At 40.7% G+C, this 27,042-nt stretch overlaps 1 protein-coding gene across 1 annotated transcript in view; it reads left to right on the plus strand.

The window, feature by feature from the left end:
• The window catches only part of LOC131692186 (uncharacterized), a 131,901-nt gene that overhangs the window by 93,611 nt on the left and 11,248 nt on the right, over positions 1–27,042 (plus strand). Inside the window, exon 2 of the mRNA XM_058979104.1 lies at positions 1,911–2,102. Coding sequence (XP_058835087.1) covers positions 1,911–2,102 — 192 coding nt within the window. The remainder of the gene's footprint in view (positions 1–1,910; positions 2,103–27,042) is intronic.

Consider the following 27,042-nt stretch of genomic DNA (forward strand, 5'->3'; position numbering starts at 1 on the left):
CGAGTGAAACAGAGAGTTGTGAGAGAAAGAGTTTCAACTTTTCTTGGTGGAAACCAATGAGTAAAATGTATGGACGCAAACAGTTTTTTTAGATTTTATATGAAAATTTTCAAGTAAGTATCTAAATAAACTTCTACAAACTGTTCCCATATTTTTTCTGCATCAAATGTGTATTCATTTTACAACCACAATATTATAGTTTCTCCAAAATCCCAAGTTTTAATATCTTTCCCATACATTTAAATTCACCATAGCCACCACTGAAGCAGTGCCATCTCTTAAATATTTCCATGAAAGTATTACCTAATTGTCCTCGCGTTTAAACCAAAATGGGAAGCTTATTACTACCACTACTTTACTTAATTTCAAGCGCAAATAGCAAATACATGTGCTAGTTAAACCAAAAATTTACTGGCAACATTACAGCGGCATTTAGGAAGCAGTTGGAGCGGTCGCCTGTTGGACGACACAGGCTAGCGTCCCTCCACAGCTAGTGTAACGGACTTCTAGCTCAGCTACACTGTAAAAAACACAGCGCAGTAATCTGCTTCGCCAGCCGTTCAACAGGGCACTGAGCGTGTCTGGCCAAGTCCGTTCTTTAAATAGTCGATGATGACGTCATTCATAGAAGCGTTGCGCGCTAGGTACACCAATCTGTCGTACAGGGCTTGGGAAGCGCTATCTTCTGTGTGTTAATGCGCGATATTTTGACAAGGTTGTATATTATTTAATTGTTTAATGCTATGATATCAAAAATCTTTGGGTGAATCTATTCTTAGAAGTATTTCGGGGCGATTTGGGCAAAAAATTTGAAAATTTATCGTTTAAAATTGGACCACTTTTCGTTACATACCATTTTTGCAGAGTGCACCCCCATATCGAAAACACAGACGTAGTCCTACGCCAAAATATCCATTTTTTGACAACTCGAAGAACTTCCGAAAATGGGCAATTCGAATGCATAAATGGGTAAAGTTTTTGTTTACCGTGCAGTGACACAACAGATTCTTGTTAGAATCGATTATGTCACTGCAGCCGGAATACGAATCAGAACCAACCAGAATTTCCGATTGAACTTTACCCATGGGTTTTCAATATAGTGGCTTTTCAATATAGTATTAGCTCCTCTTCAAAGGCTTCGAAATACATAAAAACGAAAGCGTATTCGAAACTGATCGTTCGTATAAACTGTTTCCGCAAAACAATCGTTGAATGGTCGTAAAGGTTCCTTCTCCGCAAGTCTGTTTGTAATATCTAGCATGAGAACCTCTTCATTGCACTCCTGATTCAGGGCGGCCGCGTAGTATGTGCTTCAGACAATAACTTCTGGGCTAACATTAGTTAATAGAATTCGTCGTCCGTCCCGAACCCATAACATTTCTCAGAATTGTTATTACATAGAAAATTTTAGCATATATGAAAAAAATGTCTTATTCAATTCAATAATACAATGTTTATTACTTGCTTCAAACGGCAAAATTAATGGAATGAGCATTTTTTTCATTGAAACAATAATTAACTTTTAATCTCAATAAACATTTCCAGTTTGACTAATTTTACAATCATTGCACAAAAATATTTTGAATGATGTTTGTTACTGAAATGATTTTATTTAATTCAATAAATAAATGTATTTTCTTTCTAGCAACATTTTTTTCACTGAGTAAAGTCCATATCATTAAAAAAAACGATTGTTTTATTGCATGATTGAAAAAAATGTAACGTAACTATAATAACAACTACCGGTGTAAAAACAGATTATTATTTTGGCAACCTATTTACCAACGACCGGTGCGAAAACGGGTGTCTAAATACAATATTATCGTTTGGCGTAATCAAAATACACACGCATTTGCTTACGCATCGGTGCTGATAGTCTTACAATAACAAATTTTTATAAATTATTTCAGGAAGAAAGAAAAGCTAACGGCAGGATAATAGCAGTGTGTGCGGCCATTTTCCTCATATTCTTGGGATTATATCAAGCGTGGATAAGGCGTACGGCTGTTGTAGCTGGGGTAATCGTCCCAGTGTTGATAATGCTGCTTTATACAACGTGGATCTTATACTCTGCGAAAAGACACAAGCAGAAAATGTTGATGGTAAGCGGTATTTTTAAGCTGTTCACTAATGAAGGCTGTGTGATTTTAAAGTGCATTTTGCATTTTTTGTAACATAGTGGAATTAAAACGGAGGACATTATAAAAACGTGTTCAATATAACATTTCACTAAGTCACTCATAAACAGTGCTTTTTTGAAGTATCAGCCAAAGGTGTTGTTTATGTTAAAGGCTCGTACAGAGTGAATCCAAATCGACCTATTGAACAGTTAGATGGCTACCTATCGTGCAAAGTGCACAAACATTATTCTTTCGGTAAACTGTAAGAAAAGTATTAGGGTTGATAAAAATAACATCCTGGCGAAATATTTCAATCGATTAAGCAACAAAAAATGTAAAATAAATTACATGGAAGAGTATTATGAATAAAGTGCTATAAGCCACGAAATAAGTTTTCAGTTCACTCCATATTAATTTATTGTGTAACTCGGTAGAAGTCACTCAAAGTCACATCAAAAACTGTGGGTGCCAGAAACAAAGAAGAGGACATTGTTTTAGGCAGTGTATCGCATTACTCTGTACGGAACTCTATAATACCTCAGACTCTAGTATCAGCATGTTGCTATCCCGTTCTTAATCTCGCACGTCTTTCAAAGTTTATTGGCGATTCGCGGTAATACGTAAGGGCCGATGGGGGTTAGGGTTTCAGCATAAAAAAAAACGTTTTTTTTTGCGATTTTTTTAGAATTTTGCGTGAAGCGAATTGATCAAAACTTTCGTGCATTATAGTGTAACATTTCAATAACATTCTGTAATTTTTCGATGCAAAAGCGACAAACGACTTGGTGACGAAGTTTTTTGTAGAACGTCTCTGGTAAAAACATGATTTGCGGTGTTATCTGCCATTCAAAAACTACTTAACCGACTTTTTTCAAACTTTGCATACACATTCTATGTTAAAAATACCTAACCCTTATGTTGAATTTTTGAGATAATTTTTAAAGGGAGCAAAAAAATGAAGTTTTTTGCCACAGTTTTTGAAATCCTTGGTTTGATATTCAATTACAAGTATTATTTTCACTTATACCTGAATATTTCAGATTTTATAAACGTGGTAGCTAAAATGTGAAGTTTTTAATATCTTTGGAGATCCCAAACTACTATATACTCAAATAGACATGTCATAATGAATTTAATGCTTACAAAAGGATGTCATACCATTAATTACTAAATTTGACGGAAATTTTTTTGCTGATTTTTGTATGGAAAAAGTTAAAAAACATGATAAAGTAAGCTTACCCTATTCATAGGGTTCTAGAGTGCCATGAACCAAACCTTCTTAGCTTTATTGTGCATAGTTTAGACAGTCAAAAAAGTGCCTGTTCGTGAATTTTGGTTTGCACCTTTCTATCTTATACGTAGTTGAAGTTGGTGTAAAAATCCTCAATAACTTTGAAACGAATGAGTATTTTTACATACAGTCTTCGACAATATTATATAACTTTGATAACTACACATTTTTCTTGAACATAGTTTGCCCGAGAAGTCTTAATGAAAAAAATTATATAAAAAAACTATATTTAAGGGGGTTGCCACAGAAAACGCCTTATAAATCGATAACCTTTAATCCTACAAGCTCAAATTCTTCAACAAAATTTTTCACTATGAGCATTTCTAAAACTTTGTCGAAGACACCAACTTTCTACCTCGTCAGTATAAAAAGTTTTTTTTTAGTTTGATCATAGTAAGCCATGCCTAATTTCAATTGTTATCAGTTTATAGGGAACATCCATACGAACAATTTGTCCAAAGACACCCTGTTAATATATTCGATGGTTTGGTCTCTAGTGAATTAAGTTCACGTTTTTGGCGTTTCTGACAACTGTGCATTGGAGCCAAGGGGTCTGTTGGTGACGGTACAACAAATAAACAAATGTGAACAGAAATCCGGCGCTAATCTATTCCGACAAAAAGTCAGTGTCGGTTTCTGAAGAGACAAAGTCAAAACGAGCTCATGACTAATAAAGTTTACCTATTCAAGTTGCTTGCGGTAAAAACTATTGAAACAAACCCGAAACACAGATAAAAATTCTCTACCTACCCAAAAACCATTTGCTAGTCATACCAACCATGTCCCTTGTCTCAGCAAATAGGTTAAATAGTATTACACACTCAATTCGGCTCGGCAATTTCCCAACAGCCGTGTAATCAGCAAATTTAGAAACTGATATCTCAGTAAAATGAGATTTGTTAGCTGATTTTTGGTGAAATATTTCCCGAGTATCCGCTTCGAAACGTCACGTTTACAATGGTATGATCTCAGGGTGCTTACAGAGTGGCAACGAGAAGCTGAGCTGGCGCTGGAACTGACATTAGAATGCGAGATGCGAGAAACCTGCTTGCTGCAAACCAAATGGGTGATGTCAGAGTGAAAGCCGAGCGGATCGGCGCCGACTGCCCGCATTCACTCTGACAGGCTTCATTTAATATGCTGCAAGCAGGTTTCTCGCATCTCGCACTCTAATGTCAGTACCAGCCCCAGCTCAGCTTCTCGCCGCCACTCTGTAAGCACCCTCAGAGTAGATACAGAACCTAGGGGCAGATCACTTGTGATGCATTTTTAAAAATCAGCGAAATTAAATGCATTTATTTCCATCAAAATAGAAATTCATAATGTATTTTGCGTTGCGTGCAATGTTTTTGCGTTGCCTACAATGTGGTTTGCGCTGCATGTAAGACGTCAAAACCCTACAGAAAAACTAGCCCTACATTTAACAAAACGTCGAACAAAGTGGATCAGCGTAGGACGTTTGTTAAACAAAACTTTTCTGCGAGGGAGTGCCAAGCTAATGCAAAAATGGAAATTAAATGCATTTTTTTTAATTTGATGCAAATTTGTTATACATTCTTAGAGTGATCTGCCCCTAGTACAGAACACTAGATTAGGGTTGTCGCTGGCGTTTCCATTGTTTTTGTCTCGGAACATATTTGTTTTGCTTTTGGTATATATCTGTCAAAGTATCGAAAGTTTCTCCAGTAAAAGTCTTTGGTCCACACTTTTGGTACACGCAGAAAATATGGCCTTCTTATAAACCACAAACCGTTTAGTTGAACTTCAAATTAGTAAATTGCCGAGTTTACCTTTTTCATTTCAGTCTCGTTTATTTTGCCGTGATTTTTATGCATTCAACACCGAAAATGTCCAATGCATAAAATTTACAGCAGAATAAACGATAGGCAAACAGAAAAATGATGTGATATCTATTATGAAACAAATTTCTATGTGGCATACTATTCTAATTTAATTAGTTTTCACATGATATCTATGCGTGGCAGATAATTTTTATGTGATACTACAAATTATGTGTGAAATCGATATATTCAATATAACGAATTTTCTCGGTGTAAATTTTCGACTGTTATTGTTATGAAATGAAAGAGTTTGTATATACCGCACAAGGAAATAAAAATTCGTCAAAATTCAGTACAGGTTTAGACAATTTGTGCATTCTAATTAGTGAAAATACATCAGCCAAGAATGGCCATTGTGTTGCTGGTCAAAAGAAACATAAAATGATTAGTCGCTATGAAACGACGATAGAGGATTATTTTTTGTTTTTTTATTTGGCCCATGTGACAGGTATATACCGGAATCAAAACAATGACGTTCCTACCACTGATGCCAGCGACAATCCTAATCTAGTGTTCTGTATCTACTGATCTCAGTCAAAAAATTGTTTTCTGAGTTGAGTTGAGATTTCGGCAAAAGTTGCGAAAAAAGCTGAGATTCGGCAGAAAAAATTAAGTGTGTAGGTAAGATTTTGCACAGTTAGGCAATCCATTAGACGTTTGTTTGACAATTCAGCGGTGGGTTCTGTCAACAAGTCTACTCCTGCGAACAGAAAAACTCGTCCGACAAATAACTTTGTTAGTCCAATTCGTTTGATGTTGGATCGAGTCAACGATATTGTCGGACGTCGCACCCCTCGGAGTAACGTCAGAATAAGTAAACAAGAAATAATCAGCTGATCAGAAACGTCTCATGGATTGCCTAGTTCCCACCAAATCGAATTGCACAGTATGAAAGTATGATCCCAGTTAAGCTCAGCCGGAAATGAACCAGAATTCTGGCTGGTTCCAGTTCGTACACGGACTCCAGTGACACAACCGATTCTAGTTAGAATCGGTTGTGTCACTGGAGCCCGTGTACGAACTGGAACCAGCCAGAATTCCAGTTCATTTTCGGCTGAACTTTACTGGGATGAATCAAAAGTGCAACTCCTTTGACGTGACAGATTATTGACATTGGAAAGTGTCAACAACAAACTTCTTATTGAGTTCTACGAGATGACGACACGAATGAACTCATAATGAATGAAGTTCATATTTGACAATTCTCGGTGGTTTGTTTACTTTGTCAGTTGCATGAGTGCGAGTGCAACGGGTGCTCATCTGTTACATTCGAACTCACGTAAGTTCCATGTAAACAAACCACCGAGAATTGTCAAACGAAGTTCATCCGGCTCATTTTGTGGGGTTATGTCGGTTGGTGTAAAACTTATGGCGATTTCGCTTGAACCTAAAACTGAGTCAGGTTCTAACCCCAACCGCTGTCAGTTCATACATTTTGACAGCAGTTGGGGTTAGGAACTGACTCAGTTTCGCCTCAAACAAAAACCACATTAATTACTTTTAGTAGCTGGTAGGTTTGCATGGCTGCCAGTCTCGCAGTTTTTATAATATATTTTACCGAAAAAGTTAATTTTTTGTCGATTTCATAGATGTAATCCCTCTAAGAACGGTTGGTTTCAAAATCGTCCAATGAAGGACGTTCGTTGGACCGATTTGGACATCGTCCAAATAACCGTTCAACGAACGTCCATCGTTGGACCCGTGTTGAACGATTTTGAAACAATTTTTTGGACTTCTCAGTGGGATACTTGAAGACGGTGTCCGGCCGAGGGACGTTATGCCGAAGGTCATTAGGCCGAATGGTCATTAGGTCGAATGGACATTAGGCCGAATGATCATCGAGTCGAATGGCCTTTAGGTCGGATACTTAATAGAGAGAAGGGAAAGGGAACCGAAGCTTATCCCGTTCAGCTTTCGGGGCTTCTCGGTATGAGCTATATTTTCGTATCTCGATTGAACGAATCTCGTATTTTTTCCATTGTCTGGATATCACAAAATTTTTTTTTTATTTGAGTTCCGAGCACACGGATTGAAGCGATGTGCGGTAGCCACGTTAGGCGCTATTATAATTTATTTTTTACATTACGTCGGCGACATTGTCTGGCCATTAGGTAGAAGGATGCTAAGCAAATCAAATCTGTCTGTAATCAAAATAATCTGTTCTATGACAATTTAATCAATCATGCATTATAAAGTCTTGTGGAAGGGAAACAATCCAATTTTCTTCTTTCATATTTATTCTCTACCATTTTGTCTCACCCTCTTCCACTTTTCTTACTTTTCTATTTGGTTCTATATTCTCTTAAAATTTCTAATTATTTCCCTAACTCACTTATGACCATTTGGCCTTATGCCCTTCGGCCGAATGACCTTCGGCCTATTGACCCAGCATCGTCTTCTACATCAGCCCCGCAACTGCTTTAAACCCTTGGACTCCCTTATCGTGCTACTGCCTCGATCCCGACTTGTTCGAGAAATACTCGGCTTGGTCCCGACGATGGACCTAGCTTACTCGACAGAGAATTCCCTGGCGAGAGTTCTTCCGAAACCAGCCAACCAGCCTGGTGCTGAGGTCGGTCCAGCGATTCCGTTGGAGCAACGCATCTGGTTTGCTGGTGCCCCGATGACTCGCGACTGGTGGTGTCTCGTCACGATCTACTCAGCCTTGTTCTCGGATCTAGCTTACGCTAACGGAGAGTTCTTCGGCGATACCGATTCTTCTTTGGTTTCGTTGACGCCCAGACGACATATACCCGGTGGTCTATCGCGGTCTACTTGACTAGTCCTCGGCGGTGGATGTATCCTACTCCTGCGGAGTTTCCCGACGGAAATTGCTCTTCCGAAAACGTTGTTCGCTGTCCATCACGCCATCTATGTCACCACTCTGTTGAACTCGTTCCCTGTGTTGACTTCGCTTATCATTCTGTAGACGACATCACAGTCTATAGAGAACAGTTGCGCAAAGAGTGAAGTCAAAAAAAGCCTACCTATCGAGCACAATTGGAATCCATCTCTGATACCTCTGCAGCAAAGTTGAATTCTAATTTTGCTCGATAGGTAGACTTTTTTCGGTTTCACTTTCTGCAGGCTCTTTGCGTACCTTTATACTAGGGCCTTTAGACGACATTATTCGGGTTGATGTACGACTCTCCCGATTCGAGCATCTCTGTGCATCACTTCGAACATAGGACATACGAAGACCACGCCCGGATAGAATTTTACAATAGCATTTACCCTACAAACAATCATAAAGTAATAAATATTATAGTTATTACTGTTTCAACATTGTTCGATGCCAAGTTCTCACAGTAGATTTACAATAAAATTTCATGTAACAATAAATTTCACTGTTCAGCAAAAAACTGATACAGTGCATTCACATTAAATTTTACTGTTTTCGAGAAAAAAATGTATGGAGAAACACTGATTTTTTTAATGTTAAGATACATAACCACCCCCCTTTTTCACTGTAAAAGTCTATTTTACATTGAAATTTACTATAAAAATGTTAAAGTTTATTGTTTTTGTATTGTAGCATAACACTAAAACTTACTGTAAATTATTGTAAAAATACTGTACTGTCACAGTGAAAATCAAGGTTTTGTTACTGTACATTTCTATTCGGGCGTGCTCGAAGTTCTCACATCGTCACCGATACCTCCACCGTTAGTGACACTTCGCCTGCGAAACCCACGATTTTCACTATCCTCGGCAGCCGTAGTGTTAAGATACCATTGTACTGCCCTTGTATGCAAAAGTGACGTAAGCGCCACTTTAGTCAAATTTCATTTTTTTCATATTTCTGAATTCTCCACAAAAATCCACGTCTTTCAGTGCAATAGACCTTTCTCCTCCGACCTAACACCTGTTTTTCTTATTTTTAATCGAAAGATTACACATTGATAAGAACATTTCCGTAAAAATGAAATTTTTAGGAGCTATCATGATTTTTTAATGATTTTTTAAAATTTGAAATATGCAAGAATGTTGAATATTTTTTTCACCTCAGCAAGAATGGTGGGACTTAAAATGTGCGTTTGGGCAGCACTGCTTTGAATATTTTCACTTAAGTTCTTGGCAACGCGGTAAATGAAGTGGTGAATAAAATAAATATAAAATGATTAGTCGCTATGAAACGACGATAGAGGATTATTTTTTGTTTTTTTATTTGGCCCATGTGACAGGTATATACCGGAATCAAAACAATGACGTTCCTACCACTGATGCCAGCGACAATCCTAATCTAGTGTTCTGTATCTACTGATCTCAGTCAAAAAATTGTTTTCTGAGTTGAGTTGAGATTTCGGCAAAAGTTGCGAAAAAAGCTGAGATTCGGCAGAAAAAATTAAGTGTGTAGGTAAGATTTTGCACAGTTAGGCAATCCATTAGACGTTTGTTTGACAATTCAGCGGTGGGTTCTGTCAACAAGTCTACTCCTGCGAACAGAAAAACTCGTCCGACAAATAACTTTGTTAGTCCAATTCGTTTGATGTTGGATCGAGTCAACGATATTGTCGGACGTCGCACCCCTCGGAGTAACGTCAGAATAAGTAAACAAGAAATAATCAGCTGATCAGAAACGTCTCATGGATTGCCTAGTTCCCACCAAATCGAATTGCACAGTATGAAAGTATGATCCCAGTTAAGCTCAGCCGGAAATGAACCAGAATTCTGGCTGGTTCCAGTTCGTACACGGACTCCAGTGACACAACCGATTCTAGTTAGAATCGGTTGTGTCACTGGAGCCCGTGTACGAACTGGAACCAGCCAGAATTCCAGTTCATTTTCGGCTGAACTTTACTGGGATGAATCAAAAGTGCAACTCCTTTGACGTGACAGATTATTGACATTGGAAAGTGTCAACAACAAACTTCTTATTGAGTTCTACGAGATGACGACACGAATGAACTCATAATGAATGAAGTTCATATTTGACAATTCTCGGTGGTTTGTTTACTTTGTCAGTTGCATGAGTGCGAGTGCAACGGGTGCTCATCTGTTACATTCGAACTCACGTAAGTTCCATGTAAACAAACCACCGAGAATTGTCAAACGAAGTTCATCCGGCTCATTTTGTGGGGTTATGTCGGTTGGTGTAAAACTTATGGCGATTTCGCTTGAACCTAAAACTGAGTCAGGTTCTAACCCCAACCGCTGTCAGTTCATACATTTTGACAGCAGTTGGGGTTAGGAACTGACTCAGTTTCGCCTCAAACAAAAACCACATTAATTACTTTTAGTAGCTGGTAGGTTTGCATGGCTGCCAGTCTCGCAGTTTTTATAATATATTTTACCGAAAAAGTTAATTTTTTGTCGATTTCATAGATGTAATCCCTCTAAGAACGGTTGGTTTCAAAATCGTCCAATGAAGGACGTTCGTTGGACCGATTTGGACATCGTCCAAATAACCGTTCAACGAACGTCCATCGTTGGACCCGTGTTGAACGATTTTGAAACAATTTTTTGGACTTCTCAGTGGGATACTTGAAGACGGTGTCCGGCCGAGGGACGTTATGCCGAAGGTCATTAGGCCGAATGGTCATTAGGTCGAATGGACATTAGGCCGAATGATCATCGAGTCGAATGGCCTTTAGGTCGGATACTTAATAGAGAGAAGGGAAAGGGAACCGAAGCTTATCCCGTTCAGCTTTCGGGGCTTCTCGGTATGAGCTATATTTTCGTATCTCGATTGAACGAATCTCGTATTTTTTCCATTGTCTGGATATCACAAAATTTTTTTTTTTATTTGAGTTCCGAGCACACGGATTGAAGCGATGTGCGGTAGCCACGTTAGGCGCTATTATAATTTATTTTTTACATTACGTCGGCGACATTGTCTGGCCATTAGGTAGAAGGATGCTAAGCAAATCAAATCTGTCTGTAATCAAAATAATCTGTTCTATGACAATTTAATCAATCATGCATTATAAAGTCTTGTGGAAGGGAAACAATCCAATTTTCTTCTTTCATATTTATTCTCTACCATTTTGTCTCACCCTCTTCCACTTTTCTTACTTTTCTATTTGGTTCTATATTCTCTTAAAATTTCTAATTATTTCCCTAACTCACTTATGACCATTTGGCCTTATGCCCTTCGGCCGAATGACCTTCGGCCTATTGACCCAGCATCGTCTTCTACATCAGCCCCGCAACTGCTTTAAACCCTTGGACTCCCTTATCGTGCTACTGCCTCGATCCCGACTTGTTCGAGAAATACTCGGCTTGGTCCCGACGATGGACCTAGCTTACTCGACAGAGAATTCCCTGGCGAGAGTTCTTCCGAAACCAGCCAACCAGCCTGGTGCTGAGGTCGGTCCAGCGATTCCGTTGGAGCAACGCATCTGGTTTGCTGGTGCCCCGATGACTCGCGACTGGTGGTGTCTCGTCACGATCTACTCAGCCTTGTTCTCGGATCTAGCTTACGCTAACGGAGAGTTCTTCGGCGATACCGATTCTTCTTTGGTTTCGTTGACGCCCAGACGACATATACCCGGTGGTCTATCGCGGTCTACTTGACTAGTCCTCGGCGGTGGATGTATCCTACTCCTGCGGAGTTTCCCGACGGAAATTGCTCTTCCGAAAACGTTGTTCGCTGTCCATCACGCCATCTATGTCACCACTCTGTTGAACTCGTTCCCTGTGTTGACTTCGCTTATCATTCTGTAGACGACATCACAGTCTATAGAGAACAGTTGCGCAAAGAGTGAAGTCAAAAAAAGCCTACCTATCGAGCACAATTGGAATCCATCTCTGATACCTCTGCAGCAAAGTTGAATTCTAATTTTGCTCGATAGGTAGACTTTTTTCGGTTTCACTTTCTGCAGGCTCTTTGCGTACCTTTATACTAGGGCCTTTAGACGACATTATTCGGGTTGATGTACGACTCTCCCGATTCGAGCATCTCTGTGCATCACTTCGAACATAGGACATACGAAGACCACGCCCGGATAGAATTTTACAATAGCATTTACCCTACAAACAATCATAAAGTAATAAATATTATAGTTATTACTGTTTCAACATTGTTCGATGCCAAGTTCTCACAGTAGATTTACAATAAAATTTCATGTAACAATAAATTTCACTGTTCAGCAAAAAACTGATACAGTGCATTCACATTAAATTTTACTGTTTTCGAGAAAAAAATGTATGGAGAAACACTGATTTTTTTAATGTTAAGATACATAACCACCCCCCTTTTTCACTGTAAAAGTCTATTTTACATTGAAATTTACTATAAAAATGTTAAAGTTTATTGTTTTTGTATTGTAGCATAACACTAAAACTTACTGTAAATTATTGTAAAAATACTGTACTGTCACAGTGAAAATCAAGGTTTTGTTACTGTACATTTCTATTCGGGCGTGCTCGAAGTTCTCACATCGTCACCGATACCTCCACCGTTAGTGACACTTCGCCTGCGAAACCCACGATTTTCACTATCCTCGGCAGCCGTAGTGTTAAGATACCATTGTACTGCCCTTGTATGCAAAAGTGACGTAAGCGCCACTTTAGTCAAATTTCATTTTTTTCATATTTCTGAATTCTCCACAAAAATCCACGTCTTTCAGTGCAATAGACCTTTCTCCTCCGACCTAACACCTGTTTTTCTTATTTTTAATCGAAAGATTACACATTGATAAGAACATTTCCGTAAAAATGAAATTTTTAGGAGCTATCATGATTTTTTAATGATTTTTTAAAATTTGAAATATGCAAGAATGTTGAATATTTTTTTCACCTCAGCAAGAATGGTGGGACTTAAAATGTGCGTTTGGGCAGCACTGCTTTGAATATTTTCACTTAAGTTCTTGGCAACGCGGTAAATGAAGTGGTGAATCGCAGTACAAAATTCATTAGCAATGTAAACAAACTAAAATGAACCTCTCGCTGTAGTGGCCCATATTATTGGCTCGAATCAAAACTCGTCGAAATGTCAATTGACGATAGGTTCATCCGGAGTGTTCATTTGTGTTTACCTTTTGCTGGCGTTGCCAATTTTATTTTGTGTTCAGCACCCAATGTGGCTACGCCACATCGCTTTTGCGCGTGCTGTCCGACTTCGCTACCGCTCAGTCGGACTTAAACTAGGGATAGCCCCTATGTTTGAGTAAGCCGGGCAAACGAGTGGATCACAGGTTCGCTTGCTTCCGACGGCGGGTCGGTGGCCACCTCGCCCGGGCCTCGGTGGGCCCATATTATTGGCTCGAATCAAAACTCGTCGAAATGTCAATTGACGATATGTTCATCCGAAGTGTTCATTTGTGTTTACCTTTTGCTAGCGTTGCCAATTTTATTTTGTGTCCAGCACCCAATGTGGCTACGCCACATCGCTTTTGCGCGTGCTGTCCGACTTCGCTACCGCTCAGTCGGACTTAAACTAGGGATAGCCCCTATGTTTGAGTAAGCCGGGCAAACGAGTGGATCACAGGTTCGCTTGCTTCCGACGGCGGGTCGGTGGCCATCTCGCCCGGGCCTCGGTTATGCGGCTAAGCCGCATCGAAATGGTACCCCTTAAACATTCTAACTTGAATCGGTTGTGTCACCGGAGCCGGAATACGAATTAGATCCAGCCAGCATTTCGGCTGAGTTAAACTGGGAAGTTTAGTAAAATTTAATCTGGAAATAAATTTTTTTGGCAACGCTCCAGCACCCCGTTGATTTCACCACCTGGGCGCCAGGTTGACGATATGAAATGAACTTTGTTTACTTTCGACAAGTTTTGATTCGAGCCAACAACATCCAGCCGGCCTCGGTTATGCGGCTAAGCCGCATCGAAATGGTACCCCTTAAACATTCTAACTTGAATCGGTTGTGTCACCGGAGCCGGAATACGAATTAGATCCAGCCAGCATTCCGGCTGAGTTAAACTGGGAAGTTTAGTAAAATTTTATCGGGAAATAAAATTTTTTTGGCAACGCTCCAGCACCCCGTTGATTTCACCACCTGGGCGCCAGGTTGACGATATGAAATGAACTTTGTTTACTTTCGACAAGTTTTGATTCGAGCCAACAACATCCAGCCCGCTGTAGAACATTGGATGAAAATTTTCAACCTCACTTTTTTGACATTTCGCAGAGCTTGTTTACATAGACTTGGAATTTTTTTTTTATTCGACCACAGTATTGCGAATCTTTTCTTAAATCCACATTGCAACTTTTCAGCCATGCGCCACAGGGCCGTGCGTTGAGTTACGCGCCCATCTAGTTTGCATCAGTGCGAGTGAGAAAACGTTTTGACGTTTGTTCTTGTTTCGATCGCACTCGTGTGTATCCCATATAGCTAGAACTCGACGAAATGCTAGATTATCTCGAGATAGACAATATGAGAAACTTGTTTTGTTTTGCTTTTAAATGCGAATATCTTGTATTAACAAGCTCGCTAGGCTTTCATTTTTATTTGAGGTCATTAGGCAATGTTCCGTTAAATTTGGCATTTGGATTTTTCTTGTCCACGATTCGTTGAAGAAAGTGATTTTATTTGTTGCGATCAATTTAACTTTTGTTTTTTTTGCTGAATTACAACGTTAGCCACAAAACATTTTGATGATCTCTGGTAATTGGTAATCTCTGGTAATCCTTGAAATTATATGCATCGCAACATAGGTCCGCACCAGTTGCAGCCGCTCCACCTCGCCGGAATCGAGTTAGCCGATGGTCCAGCCTGCGTCACACTCGGCTGTCGCTGCACCAATGGTAGCTCCCAACCAGGCCTTTGGATTAATTGCTCAAATCGCAGCTACTGCTGGTAGTGTAGCGATCGGCTCCGTCGGTAACACCGTTGGACATGCCCTCATCGGAATGTTCAGCGGTTCCGATTCACAAGATGCAGCCTCGCTAGGACAGGCTACCCCGGTATCGGGCGAATATTTTGTACCCAAGTCCAGGTCGATTGTGATTCGGAACAATTACCAAATTTAGAAGTCCATATATAGTGTTCACGTGATACATTTTCCTTGAAGTTGATTGAATAAAAATAGTATAAATGTTGGCCAAATCCTGCAGCACTAGGATCAAAGATAGAGCATTAACACCAACTCACTGTGCTTCGGTGTTTTTTTTTGCAAACGAACTATCAGGTCTATGTTTTTATTTAGTAAATATTTTAATAAATATTAGTTCATTATGAGTATGACTTATTTTTATTTTGATGGCGCGGTGAAGGGGTGGTTAAAGTGCGAGTCGTATCTTTAAAATCGATCACTTGAAAGTAGTATGAATGCGACAACAATAAACTCATAACCTTTTTAATGGTTATTTAGCCATAGGTAACGAGGAAATCGGTATGTTTTATTCATGTACAACAAAAAATACTCAGCAATAATGTAACTTATTATTAATTGTTACGTAGTATAAATGATTATAAAATGCGACAACATAAGCTCATAACCTTTCTAATGGTTATTTAGCCATACTACCGTGATACGCATAACTGTCCCATCTGCATAGGAAACCCAAATGGGACTATTATGCGGATCACGGCAGCATAGGTAACGAGGCAATCGGTATGTTTTATTCATGTACAACAAAAATTACTCAGCAACAATTTAATTTATTATTAGTTGTTACACGTGATTTTGTCTCCAGTGATTGGCCAAAATTGGTCGCCTTTAGAATCTGGTGCTCTAAGCATAACTGTCCCATGTTAATAGCGAATCCCATAACACATGGGGCAGTATAGCGACCATACAGCTGCAACAGCGAACTTAGCATTGACATCAATATAACCAGGTTGGTTGCAAGCAGAAAGAACAATACTAGCTGGGCTGCTAGCTGTTTGTGCTACTAATAACACTTGCAGTCTGTCAAATTAACATGACTCTATGATCTAGCTTCAATGACGATGGAATATAGCCCAATCCAAAGCCTAACCCATCAGCGCATTTGATCATGTAATGGATATTATAAACTCTGAAAGAAATACATTTTATTGTTGTCTGTTTTAGAGGTTAGAACTTTTATACTATTGTGAGAATGGTCCTCAGCAACTATCCTTCCAAATCAAAAACTCGTGCTAGCAATGGCTTCGTTCAGAAGCTGCTGCTGTACATTTGTTTTCGTTAGCTGGTCAATTACGATTCCCCCGACCGAACCACTTTTCCGACGCAACAAGGGGGAAACGAACGATTCTCATTTGATTTCCGTAGACACAAATTACCAAACCATTGGCAGGTAGCATAATATTCGGACTTAGCTGTGAATTGGAACAGTCAAGCCTGACTTCCCGAGTTACATCTTTAGTATTGTCGTCCCATACGACTAGTGAACCTAAATGTGATGAGATTAGATTGAAAATTTTTCTACGAAAGTTATCTTCGACTAACCTCCCGAACAGAAAGTAATATCGAAGTCGATCGTAGAAACGTTGAATTTACAACAGTTTTATTTGTTAACAACAACTTTTGTCCCAAAGAAAAAAAAGTGTTTGAATCTGTAGCAGATTTCTCGCGTTCTGACAGACCGGTATTCGGCCGTGACAGAAATATCGAAAATTCGCCCTGATAAGCTTCGGGTGGTTGTTAACAGTTCAACTCAGGCAAATGATATTGCTGGCTACGAGCCCTTTACGAGGGAGTACAGGGTGTATATTCCAGCTAGCAGGGTTGAAGTCAGTGGGATCGTTTCCGATTCGAGTCTGAATTGCGAGGACCTGCTAAAATATGGGACTGGCTGTTTCAAAGACCCCATGCTTAAGCCAGTGAAGATACTTGAATGCAAACGTTTGCATTCAGCATCAGTCGCAGCTGATGGCAAGAAAATATACGTCAACTCAGACTCTTATCGGGTGACCTTCGCCGGCTCTGCCCTGCCCAATTACCTCCTCTTTGACAAGGTTCGTCTACCTGTTCGCCTCTTTGTGCCGCGGGTCATGAACTGTACTAATTGCAAACAATTGGGACACACAGCCTCCCATTGTAGCAATAAAGCCCGCTGTGGGAAATGCGGTGGGAATCATGCGGATGATTCCTGTGGTAGAGATATCGAAAAGTGTCTCTACTGTGGGGGAAACCCACATGATTTCCCTTCATGTCCCGCGTACAAACAGCGCGAGGAAAATCTTAAGCGTTCCCTTCAGGGACGCTCTAAGCGATCTTTTGCAGAAATGCTTAAGATAGCTACGCCACCTGTCTCTACGAACATCTTTACCAGCTTGTCTACTGACGAAGGCGACTGTGATGAACCCCCTTCTGCTGTGCCTAGAAGTAGTAGAAAAAGGAAGAACATTTCCTCTTCCAAGCTTCGTCGTAAAGGCCAGAAGGTGTCTCTTCATGGTCCCCCTAAAATGACTACTCAAGGAAGTACTGGTGCAAAACCGAAGCAAGTCGCTCCCGGTCTCAGTAACCTGAGCTCAGAAAAGGAGTTCCCAGCACTTCCAGGAACATAAAAAACCCCAAGTGTTCCCATATCTCAGCCAGAGAAAGAAAACAGTGCTGGTTTAATAAATTTCTCTGACATTGTGGACCGTATTCTTACAGCGTTGAACATTTCTGACCCCCTTGAAAGTATCTTGATAAGCTTTCTCCCCGCAGTAAAAACATTCTTGATGCAGTTCACTGCGAAATGGCCCCTCCTTTCAGCGATTGTATCCTTCTATGGCTAATTCATCGAACGAGGTCAAGGATTTAATCACTGTTCTACAGTGGAATTGCAGAAGTATTATCCCGAAAATCGATTCGTTTAAAATCTTACTAAATAATTTGAAATGCGATGCATTTGCCCTATGCGAGACATGGCTCACTTCAGAAATAACCCTACACTTTCACGATTTTAATATTATTCGCTTGGATCGAGAAGACTCTTACGGAGGAGTACTTTTGAGGATCAAAAAGTGCTATTCTTTCAATCGGATCGACCTCCCCTCGACACCAGGCATTGAAGTTGTCGCTTGCCAAACCAGAATTAAAGGCAAAGACCTTTGCATTGCTTCCACCTACATCCCCCCTAGAGCCTCAGTTAGCCACCGACGGCTTTGCGATATTGCGGAACTCCTCCCCGCACCGAGGCTAGTTTTAGGTGACTTTAACTCCCACGGCACGGCATGGGGTTGCCTTCATGACGATAATCGATCTACCCTACTCCATGAGCTTTGCGACAACTTCAATATGACCATTTTGAATACGGGTGAAATGACACGGATTCCTGCCCCTCCAGCGTGTCCGAGCGCCTTAGACCTGTCCCTCTGCTCGACATCGCTGCGGTTAGATTGCATGTGGAAGGTAGTCTCTGATCCCCACGGCAGCGACCATCTGCCAATCGTAATTAATATTGCTAACGGTTCAGGGCCACCGAATACAATCAATGTTTCGTATGACCTCACACGAAATATTGATTGGAAGAGCTACGCGTCCGCGATATCCGAAAAAGTGGAATCGACACAAGAGCTTCCTCCGGAGGAAGAGTACGGGTTCCTGGCTGGCTTGATTCTCGATACCGCGATTCAAGCTCAGACTAAACGCGTACCAGACGCGAATTCACGCGGGCGTCCTCCCAATCCATGGTGGGACAAAGAGTGCTCAGACGTGTACGCGGAGAAGGCCGCTGCGTATAAGACCTTCCGGGACGACGGACTGCCAGCTAGCTACCGACAGTACGCGATGGCGGAAACGCGCATGAAGAGTTTGATAAAAGCCAAAAAACGTAGCTACTGGCGCCGGTTCGTCGACGGACTAACGAGAGAAACATCGATGAGCACTCTTTGGAGTACGGCCCGGCGCTTACGAAACCGAAACAGTACCAATGAGAGCGTGGAATATTCAAACCGTTGGATATTCGATTTTGCCAAGAAGGTTTGTCCGGATTCCGCCCCGGCACAGAAGATCTACCGCGCCGCGTCCCCTCACAATAACGCGAACGAAACACCGTTTTCGATGGTGGAGTTCTCACTTGCTCTCTTATCATGTAACAATAAAGCCCCAGGGCCAGACAGAATCAAATTTAACTTGTTAAAGAATCTGCCAGACTCTGCCAAGAGACGCTTGTTGAATTTATTTAATAAGTTTCTTGAGGGTAATATTGTCCCTCATGACTGGAGGCAAGTGAAGGTCATCGCCATTCAAAAACCAGGAAAACCAGCCTCCGACCACAACTCGTATCGACCGATTGCAATGCTGTCCTGTATCCGAAAGTTGTTAGAGAAAATGATCTTGGCATCTGTTTTCCTAGATATAAAGGGGGCTTTTGATTCAGTTTCTATCAAAATTCTTTCTGAGAAGCTGCACCAGCATGGTCTTTCACCGACTCTAAACAACTTTTTGCTAAACTTGCTGTCTGAAAAACATATGCATTTTTCGCATGGTGATTTATCGACATCACGAATTAGCTACATGGGTCTTCCCCAGGGCTCATGTCTAAGCCCCCTTCTCTATAACTTTTACGTGAATGACATTGACGAATGTCTTGTCAATTCCTGCACGCTAAGGCAGCTTGCAGATGACGGTGTGGTCTCTATTACAGGTCCCAAAGCCGTCGATCTGCAAGGACCATTGCAAGATACCTTGGACAATTTGTCTGCCTGGGCCCTCCAGCTAGGTATCGAGTTCTCCACGGAGAAAACTGAGCTAGTCGTATTTTCAAGGAAGCATGAACCAGCGCAACTACAGCTTCAATTAATGGGTCAAACTATTGCTCAGGTTTCAACTTTCAAATATCTCGGGGTCTGGTTCGACTCTAAAGGAACCTGGGGATGTCACATTAGGTATCTGAAACAGAAGTGCCAGCAAAGGATCAACTTTCTCCGTACAATAACCGGAACATGGTGGGGTGCCCACCCAGGAGACCTGATCAGGCTGTACCAAACAACAATATTGTCGGTGATGGAGTACGGGAGTTTCTGTTTCCGCTCCGCTGCGAACATACATTTCATCAAACTAGAGCGAATCCAATATTGTTGTTTGCGTATTGCTTTGGGTTGCATGCACTCGACACATACGATGAGTTTAGAAGTGCTGGCGAGTGTCCTTCCGCTGAAAAATCGATTTTGGGAACTCTCATATCGATTGCTCATCCGATGCGATATCTTGAACCCGTTAGTAATTGCAAATTTCGAAAGGCTTGTCGAGCTCAATTCTCAAACCCGATTTATGTCCTTGTACTTCGATTACATGGCACAAAATATCAATCCTTCTTCATACTATCCCAACCGTGTCAATCTCTTTCATGCTTCTGATTCAACTGTATTCTTCGACACATCCATGAAAGACGAGATTCGTGGAATCCCGGATCACATACGTCCGCAAGTGATCCCAAGCATATTTCATAGTAAATTTCGAGAAGTCGACTGCAACAAGATGTTTTACACCGACGGGTCAAGCCTCGACGGCTCCACTGGCTTCGGTATATTCAATCAAAACCTCACCGCCTCATTCAAACTCAATAATCCTGCTTCAGTTTACGTCGCAGAACTTGCTGCTATTCAGTATACCCTTGGGATCATTGATACTTTGCCCACCGATCATTACTTTATTGTCTCGGATAGCCTCAGCTCAATCGAGGCTCTCCGTTCAATGAAACCTAGAAAGCACATTCCATATTTTCTGGGGAAAATCTGGGAGCGCCTGCGTGCTTTGTCTGTAAGATCGTACAAGATTACCTTAGTTTGGGTTCCCTCGCATTGCTCCATTCCAGGTAATGAAGAAGCGGACTCTTTAGCTAAGGCGGGCGCTTTACAAGGTGACATATATGAAAGACCAATTAGCTTCAGCGAATTTTTCAGTATCACTCATCAGAGAACCCTCGAAAGTTGGCAAACTTCATGGAGCAATGGTGAACTGGGAAGGTGGCTACATTCGATAATCCCTAAGGTATCGACGAAACCTTGGTTCAGAGGGATGGATGTGGGTCGGGATTTCATTCGCGTGATGTCTCGGCTCATGTCCAATCCCTACACGCTGGACGCACATCTCCGGCGTATTGGGCTCGTGGATATCTGCGCTTGTGGCAACGGTTATCACGAAATCGAACATGTTGTCTGGGCATGCGCCGAGTACTGTTCTGCCAGATCTCAACTATTCGATTCCCTTCGGGCCCGAGGAAGATCACCCAATGTCCCGGTTCGAGATGTACTAGCAAGCCGCGATATTCTCTACATGTCCCTTATATACACGTTCCTCAAAACCATCAATATCCAAATTTAAATGCCCCTATCTTTTCTCTTATTATTCCCAGAAGTGCCCTCTTCCGCCTACCGTACCCCAACGATGGTTTGATACGACTCCAAGACGAGACAAAACATCTGTCGAATGAACCAACAACACAAGATCTACAGTACAACATCACACACGCAGCGCGGTGTGTTCCCGATCCGTATCTGAGCCGTACTACGACATCGTCTGGAGGAACCCCTGCCGGCTCGAGGAAAACCGCCCGGCGTCCCAATACTTGATACATCCGTTCGAATCTGTAATCCTGGTCGTTGATTCCTGATGCCAGAAACTGAAAGTTTATATCCCCCCCCCCCCCCCGTTCAGCCTTGTCCACCCTCTCTCCCATGTCTCTGATACACAGATGTATGACTTCATCCCTTCTCCCCTTCAATATCTTCCCAAATCTTACGCGCGCCCCTATCTTCTAGTGTTAGTTGATCAATCCGTTCGAATCTGTAATCCTGGCCGTTAATTCCTGATGTCGGAAACTGAAAGCTTATATCTCACCCCCCCCCCCCCTTCAGCCTTGTCCGCTCTCCCTCCCATGTCTCTGATACACAGATGTATGACTTCACCCCCTTCTCCCCTTGAATATATTCCCAAAACTTAAGTGCTTAGTTTTAGTTGATCAATATTTAATCTCGTTAAGAAATGCCCAACAGTACCACTACTTTAAAATAGCCCTAATTAATTCCCCTTAATCTTGAACCACTCTTTCTAGTTATTTCTAGTTAATAAGCTTGTAAACTGTTCCGCTTAGTTAATAATTAATTTCTCCTACAATCTCCCTTCTAAAAATCATAAAGTGAATTACTATACAAAGAACACACAAAATGACCCGTCCCCCAAATCTTACGAATATTATATTATACCCTCTTTTATATGTATAAGTTAGCTATAAAGTTTTTTTTAGTTTCATTATATAAAACAAAATAATATTGAAATGTGTAACCCCCTAGTTTTAAGAAATTCAAAATGTAAAACAATGAAAAAATGGCACCTTTAAGCTAACGCATACGGGCCTTATCAAATAAACAAATTGAAAAAAAAACAACTTTTGTTGTAACATCAATATACTTATGATGCAGTCCTTCATGCCTCCAAAATCTACAACGGAAAAACAATGTAAATCGATGTTTTTGATTTCAGAATGTATGGGAAAAGATCAATTTTTACATCCCTTAACGACCCCCCTTTTTCCAAGTAAAAATCGGGTTTACAATGAAATTGGATGTAGAAACAACAAATGTGATTATATTTCCATTGTAAATTATTCAGAATAACATTGTTTTTCGTTGTAATATAACAATAAAAACTGTTGTGCATTTTTGCATTTGTTTGCTGGCTTTCCAGTCACGAGAAGGGACGGCGACAGCATCACAAGCGATGAATATGCATGACGGACGGTCATGGTGTTGAGCGGCTGACCCTGAAATCTATCCCAGAACCGTATTCGTTCGTTCAGTCCGAGCGATATTGCGTAACTTGGGGAACAGGCAAGTGCGACGAGTGAGTCGTCATGGGCTTCAATTTTGTACATACAGGTACCTATAAATAACCTATCAATTTAATTATGTAGATTTAGGCCATACCGTAATTTTGGCTGACATACCCCGTATCAAGTCCCACACACCATCCTGGCAACCAGATGCGCCCATCTCGGCCTGCCACTGGTCTATGAAAATACATGTGATAGGACCGCAATGGCCGTTTAGGGTGAACTGCAATAGGTGGCTATCGAGCCGGAACACGTTAACAGTGTGGTCCTGGCTGCCAGTAATGACTGTACCGCCCACCACTTCCAAACATGTCACCGGTGACCCTGCTGGTGAAACTCCAGGATACATCGAAGCTCCTCCTCGGATGCGTGATGTTGAGCTGGCAACGCTGTTGACGGATTTGAGCAGGCGGGTTGCTGAAATAAACTAATGCTTCCTGCCGAACCGCTGCGTACGTGGGCTAAAAAGAATAAGAATTAAGGCACTTGACATACTCATTACAGACTGAAAATTAAATGACTTAGAATATACAGTATTTTAAAAGAACAAGTAAAACCTGTCTGCGCCCTAGGTGAGCTTAAAAAATTGCTTGAAACATAGAACTTACTTCGCCCATATTTATTTATTTATTTATTCTTATTTTTCATCTGACCTATGTTGGTCTACATGAAATGTAGTTGAATGGGAAAAGCCCATTTCAGGATATACTTCAGAAGCAATCCTCAAATGGGCGTAAAAACCCATTATCTTTTCATATATTCACACCTGATTACAATGGATTCACACTACAATAAAATATAATAACATAGTACACAGCATTACATAAATAAAAAATACAAATATTACAAAAAATGAATCTTAAAATCTAAGTCAACCTTCTTAGTCTATTTTTGAAAACATCACAAGATAAAGAAAAGTCAAAATGGCCATAAACACTATTAAAAACATTACACATCGCCCTAATGGGTTCGTTTTGACCGTACTCGGTGCGTTGAAACTCGAGTCTTAAAAAGTTATGCGATCTGAGACTTCTCGGGGGCACATTGACATTTATTTGTGAGAGAATATCTGGAGCATCTATTTGGCCAGTTAATATCTTCCCAACAAATACTGCTCTAAATGTGTTCCGCCTTTTGGCTAGGGTTTCCATATCGAGCAGACGACAGCGATCGATGTACGGTGGTAGCTCTGTTGGGTTACGCCACGGCAGAGTTCTAAGAGCAAAACGGAGGAATCTTGCCTGCACTGCTTCTATTCGGTTGATCCAAATGCTTGTGTAAGGACACCAGATGGGTGCTGAAGCTTCCAAGACAGATCGCACAAGTGAAAAGTAGAGTGCCCGCCAACAATATGGATCAGTGAACTCTTTGGCGATTCTTATAATGAAACCGAGATTTCTATTTGCCTGTGCTGTAACATGAGAGTAATGATTTCTGAATGTCAGTTGTGAGTCCAGAAGTACACCGAGGTCTCTGACAACTGTCATTCTCTCTAGCGATTCCCCGGAAATGGTGTAGTTCCACAGTATTGGATTTTTTCTACGTGTAAAAGATATTATGGAGCATTTGGACACGCTGAGAGCCAGCAAGTTGCGATTACACCAACAACAAAAAGCATCTAAGTGTTTCTGTAGTTCCTTGCAATCTTCTATTGACCGCACAATAAGAAATAGTTTGAGATCATCGGCATATATAAGTCTACACCCAGGAGGTAGGAGAGTATAACAGACGTAAATCCCCAATCGATCTCACAGCCTTACGTGTACGTTTCCAGTCTCAGAAAATCGATTTGTTCACTCAACCGTGCGACTATCACTTTGTTACCGGCGAGGTTTATGTTAGTTACCCCATTGTTGTGGGTGTTTTCGGCTTCATATATATCCTGCAATGAAACGTCCGTCAATAGTTGTAATAAAAAACAAATGACTCCAAACAATTTACCTTAAAGTTACCAGTCGTTCCCTCCCAGAACTTTAACCGCCCATCTGCACACCCAATCTCTATGAGATCATCAAAAAAGTCCAGATACCAGATCGGCGAAGTCTGGTAACATTTCTTCCGCGCTGAACTTCCTCCTCCAGATGGCTGAAAATATTCCCCAGCGCTCATCTGCTCTCGGGGTGGGATGAAGCCGTATGATTGGACTTACTCTGACCGCTGCTATATCATAGCCCTTGGTCGAATTATTCCACAAAAACCGAATTCGCAGATCCGCACAAAACCTTTTGGGCATACACGATTATCATTTGTGAAATGTTTCTCCAACTGGACGGTAAAATGAAACCGTCCAGTTGGAGAAACATTTCTGGGTTAATATTTTCCTGCATCTCATTCTGATGATTGTGCCTGGTGAAGTTAAACTGTAGTTTTCTCTTCAGTTTGAAAGCAAAACTGGTCGGCGAACTCTCTGGAAACGGGAGACAGCTGATGTTTTTGGATTCCTTGGCAGGATGAAACACATCAGATAGGTAGAGAAAACAGAAAAAACAAAAAAAATTAAAGGGGACACGACCACGGCGACATTAAAAATGTAGCTTTTTTCAAGAGCGTGCAAATGAATTTTATCTATCACACATATTGACTCACGTTCTTGTTCACTTGTCTGTTTTCATGTTACAATTTGCTATATACCCTCCCCATCAAAACATAATTTATTGAAGGTCTTTTAACGGTAATCTATTAATTAATCAAGTATCTCACTAGGTGATTGGCATTATTTGGCTGATCCATCTAGTAAAAATAGGCTGGTCTGTCCAGAAAATATATTCAAAAGAAAAGTTCCATATTGAGAGCTGTGATGAAGAAGTCCACGCCCGCCAACGGAAATATACAGATTCTCCATGAAATATGAAATTTCATTTTCCATTTAAATTTTCAATAATGTACTAATGAACTTAAGTAAACAATCTTCAGTTTAAGTATTTCTTGATCGATTAGTGGTGGAAAAAATGAAATTATTTGATAAATTACATTGTTATGCAACGTTCGCACTACCAGTTAAAACGGGTTTTTATGCTATCTTGGTGACATTTTTCTTGTTGATAATTATTAAAACGTGTTATAACTCTGTAGTGTAAACATTGTATTATTAAACCAATTCTGCAGCGTTTTATGTTATATAGGTGTTTTATGTGGTAATATAGGACTGACATAATTATATCTTCAGTACAGCGGTTTGTTTCATAATTTAAAACAGATTTATTTTTAAATTTAAATTAGTATACCCAACCGTTCTATTTGTTGTGTACTTTAAAACGCAATTAGAACTGTGTTTTAAATACATAGGGTAGGACAGATATTCTGACTGGATAAACTGGGAAAACAATTTTAAGTCCAGTAACGCTTAAGACATGGCTTGAATTTGAATCGAAAAAGAACACCCGCTTCAACTGCTGCTGGGACGGTAAGTTCTGTTTTAAAATTTTCCGTTGTGTGCAGTACGAAACAAAAGTGTTTGAAATTAGAAAACAAAAAGTTCTGCTGGGAATGTGATTGTTTCCGGTGCAATTACACTCAGATTTGTCACGCAGGGATTATAGGCCGTGTAAATGAAAACCGCGTAAATTTAAAAAAAACGCGTTAATGAAAACCGCGTAAATTTCAAAATCCGCGTAAAAAAACCTGAGTGTACTCTCCTATATAAAATACTACGCTGCTGAACAGTGCAATAACTACAGAAGCACGTTGTCAGATGACTTACTGATAAAAAACATATAACCGAAATATGAAACATGAAAACCAATAGGCTCTTTACCCTACGCAGCTACAAAGCGCCGTAAACATGGATTAACAAGTTACAACGCACACGCATGCATAAAAATAAATATATTTTTTTCAAACGCAACACTCTTAAGCAGCACACACCGTATTGAATTAAATCCAAACCACCCCACCCACCCACTTTGCAAATCATTCTGTGACACAGTGCTGGTACCCGAAAAATCCGCACACGGCCACCGCTGCCGAAAATGCATAGCGTCTACCGCTTATTGTAGTGCCCAGACGCTGCAGCCATGATCTTACCCGTTCGACATAAGAACAAAAACTGATTCAAAAGGGTACGCGTCACCTCTATTTATAAACTAACCGTATATGGTTTAGTCACTTAAGTGCGAGTGTGTGCAAATGCCAACGTTACCGAAAATCGATAG

Source organism: Topomyia yanbarensis, chromosome 1 (genome assembly GCF_030247195.1).
Source record: "Topomyia yanbarensis strain Yona2022 chromosome 1, ASM3024719v1, whole genome shotgun sequence".
NCBI lineage: Eukaryota > Metazoa > Arthropoda > Insecta > Diptera > Culicidae > Topomyia > Topomyia yanbarensis.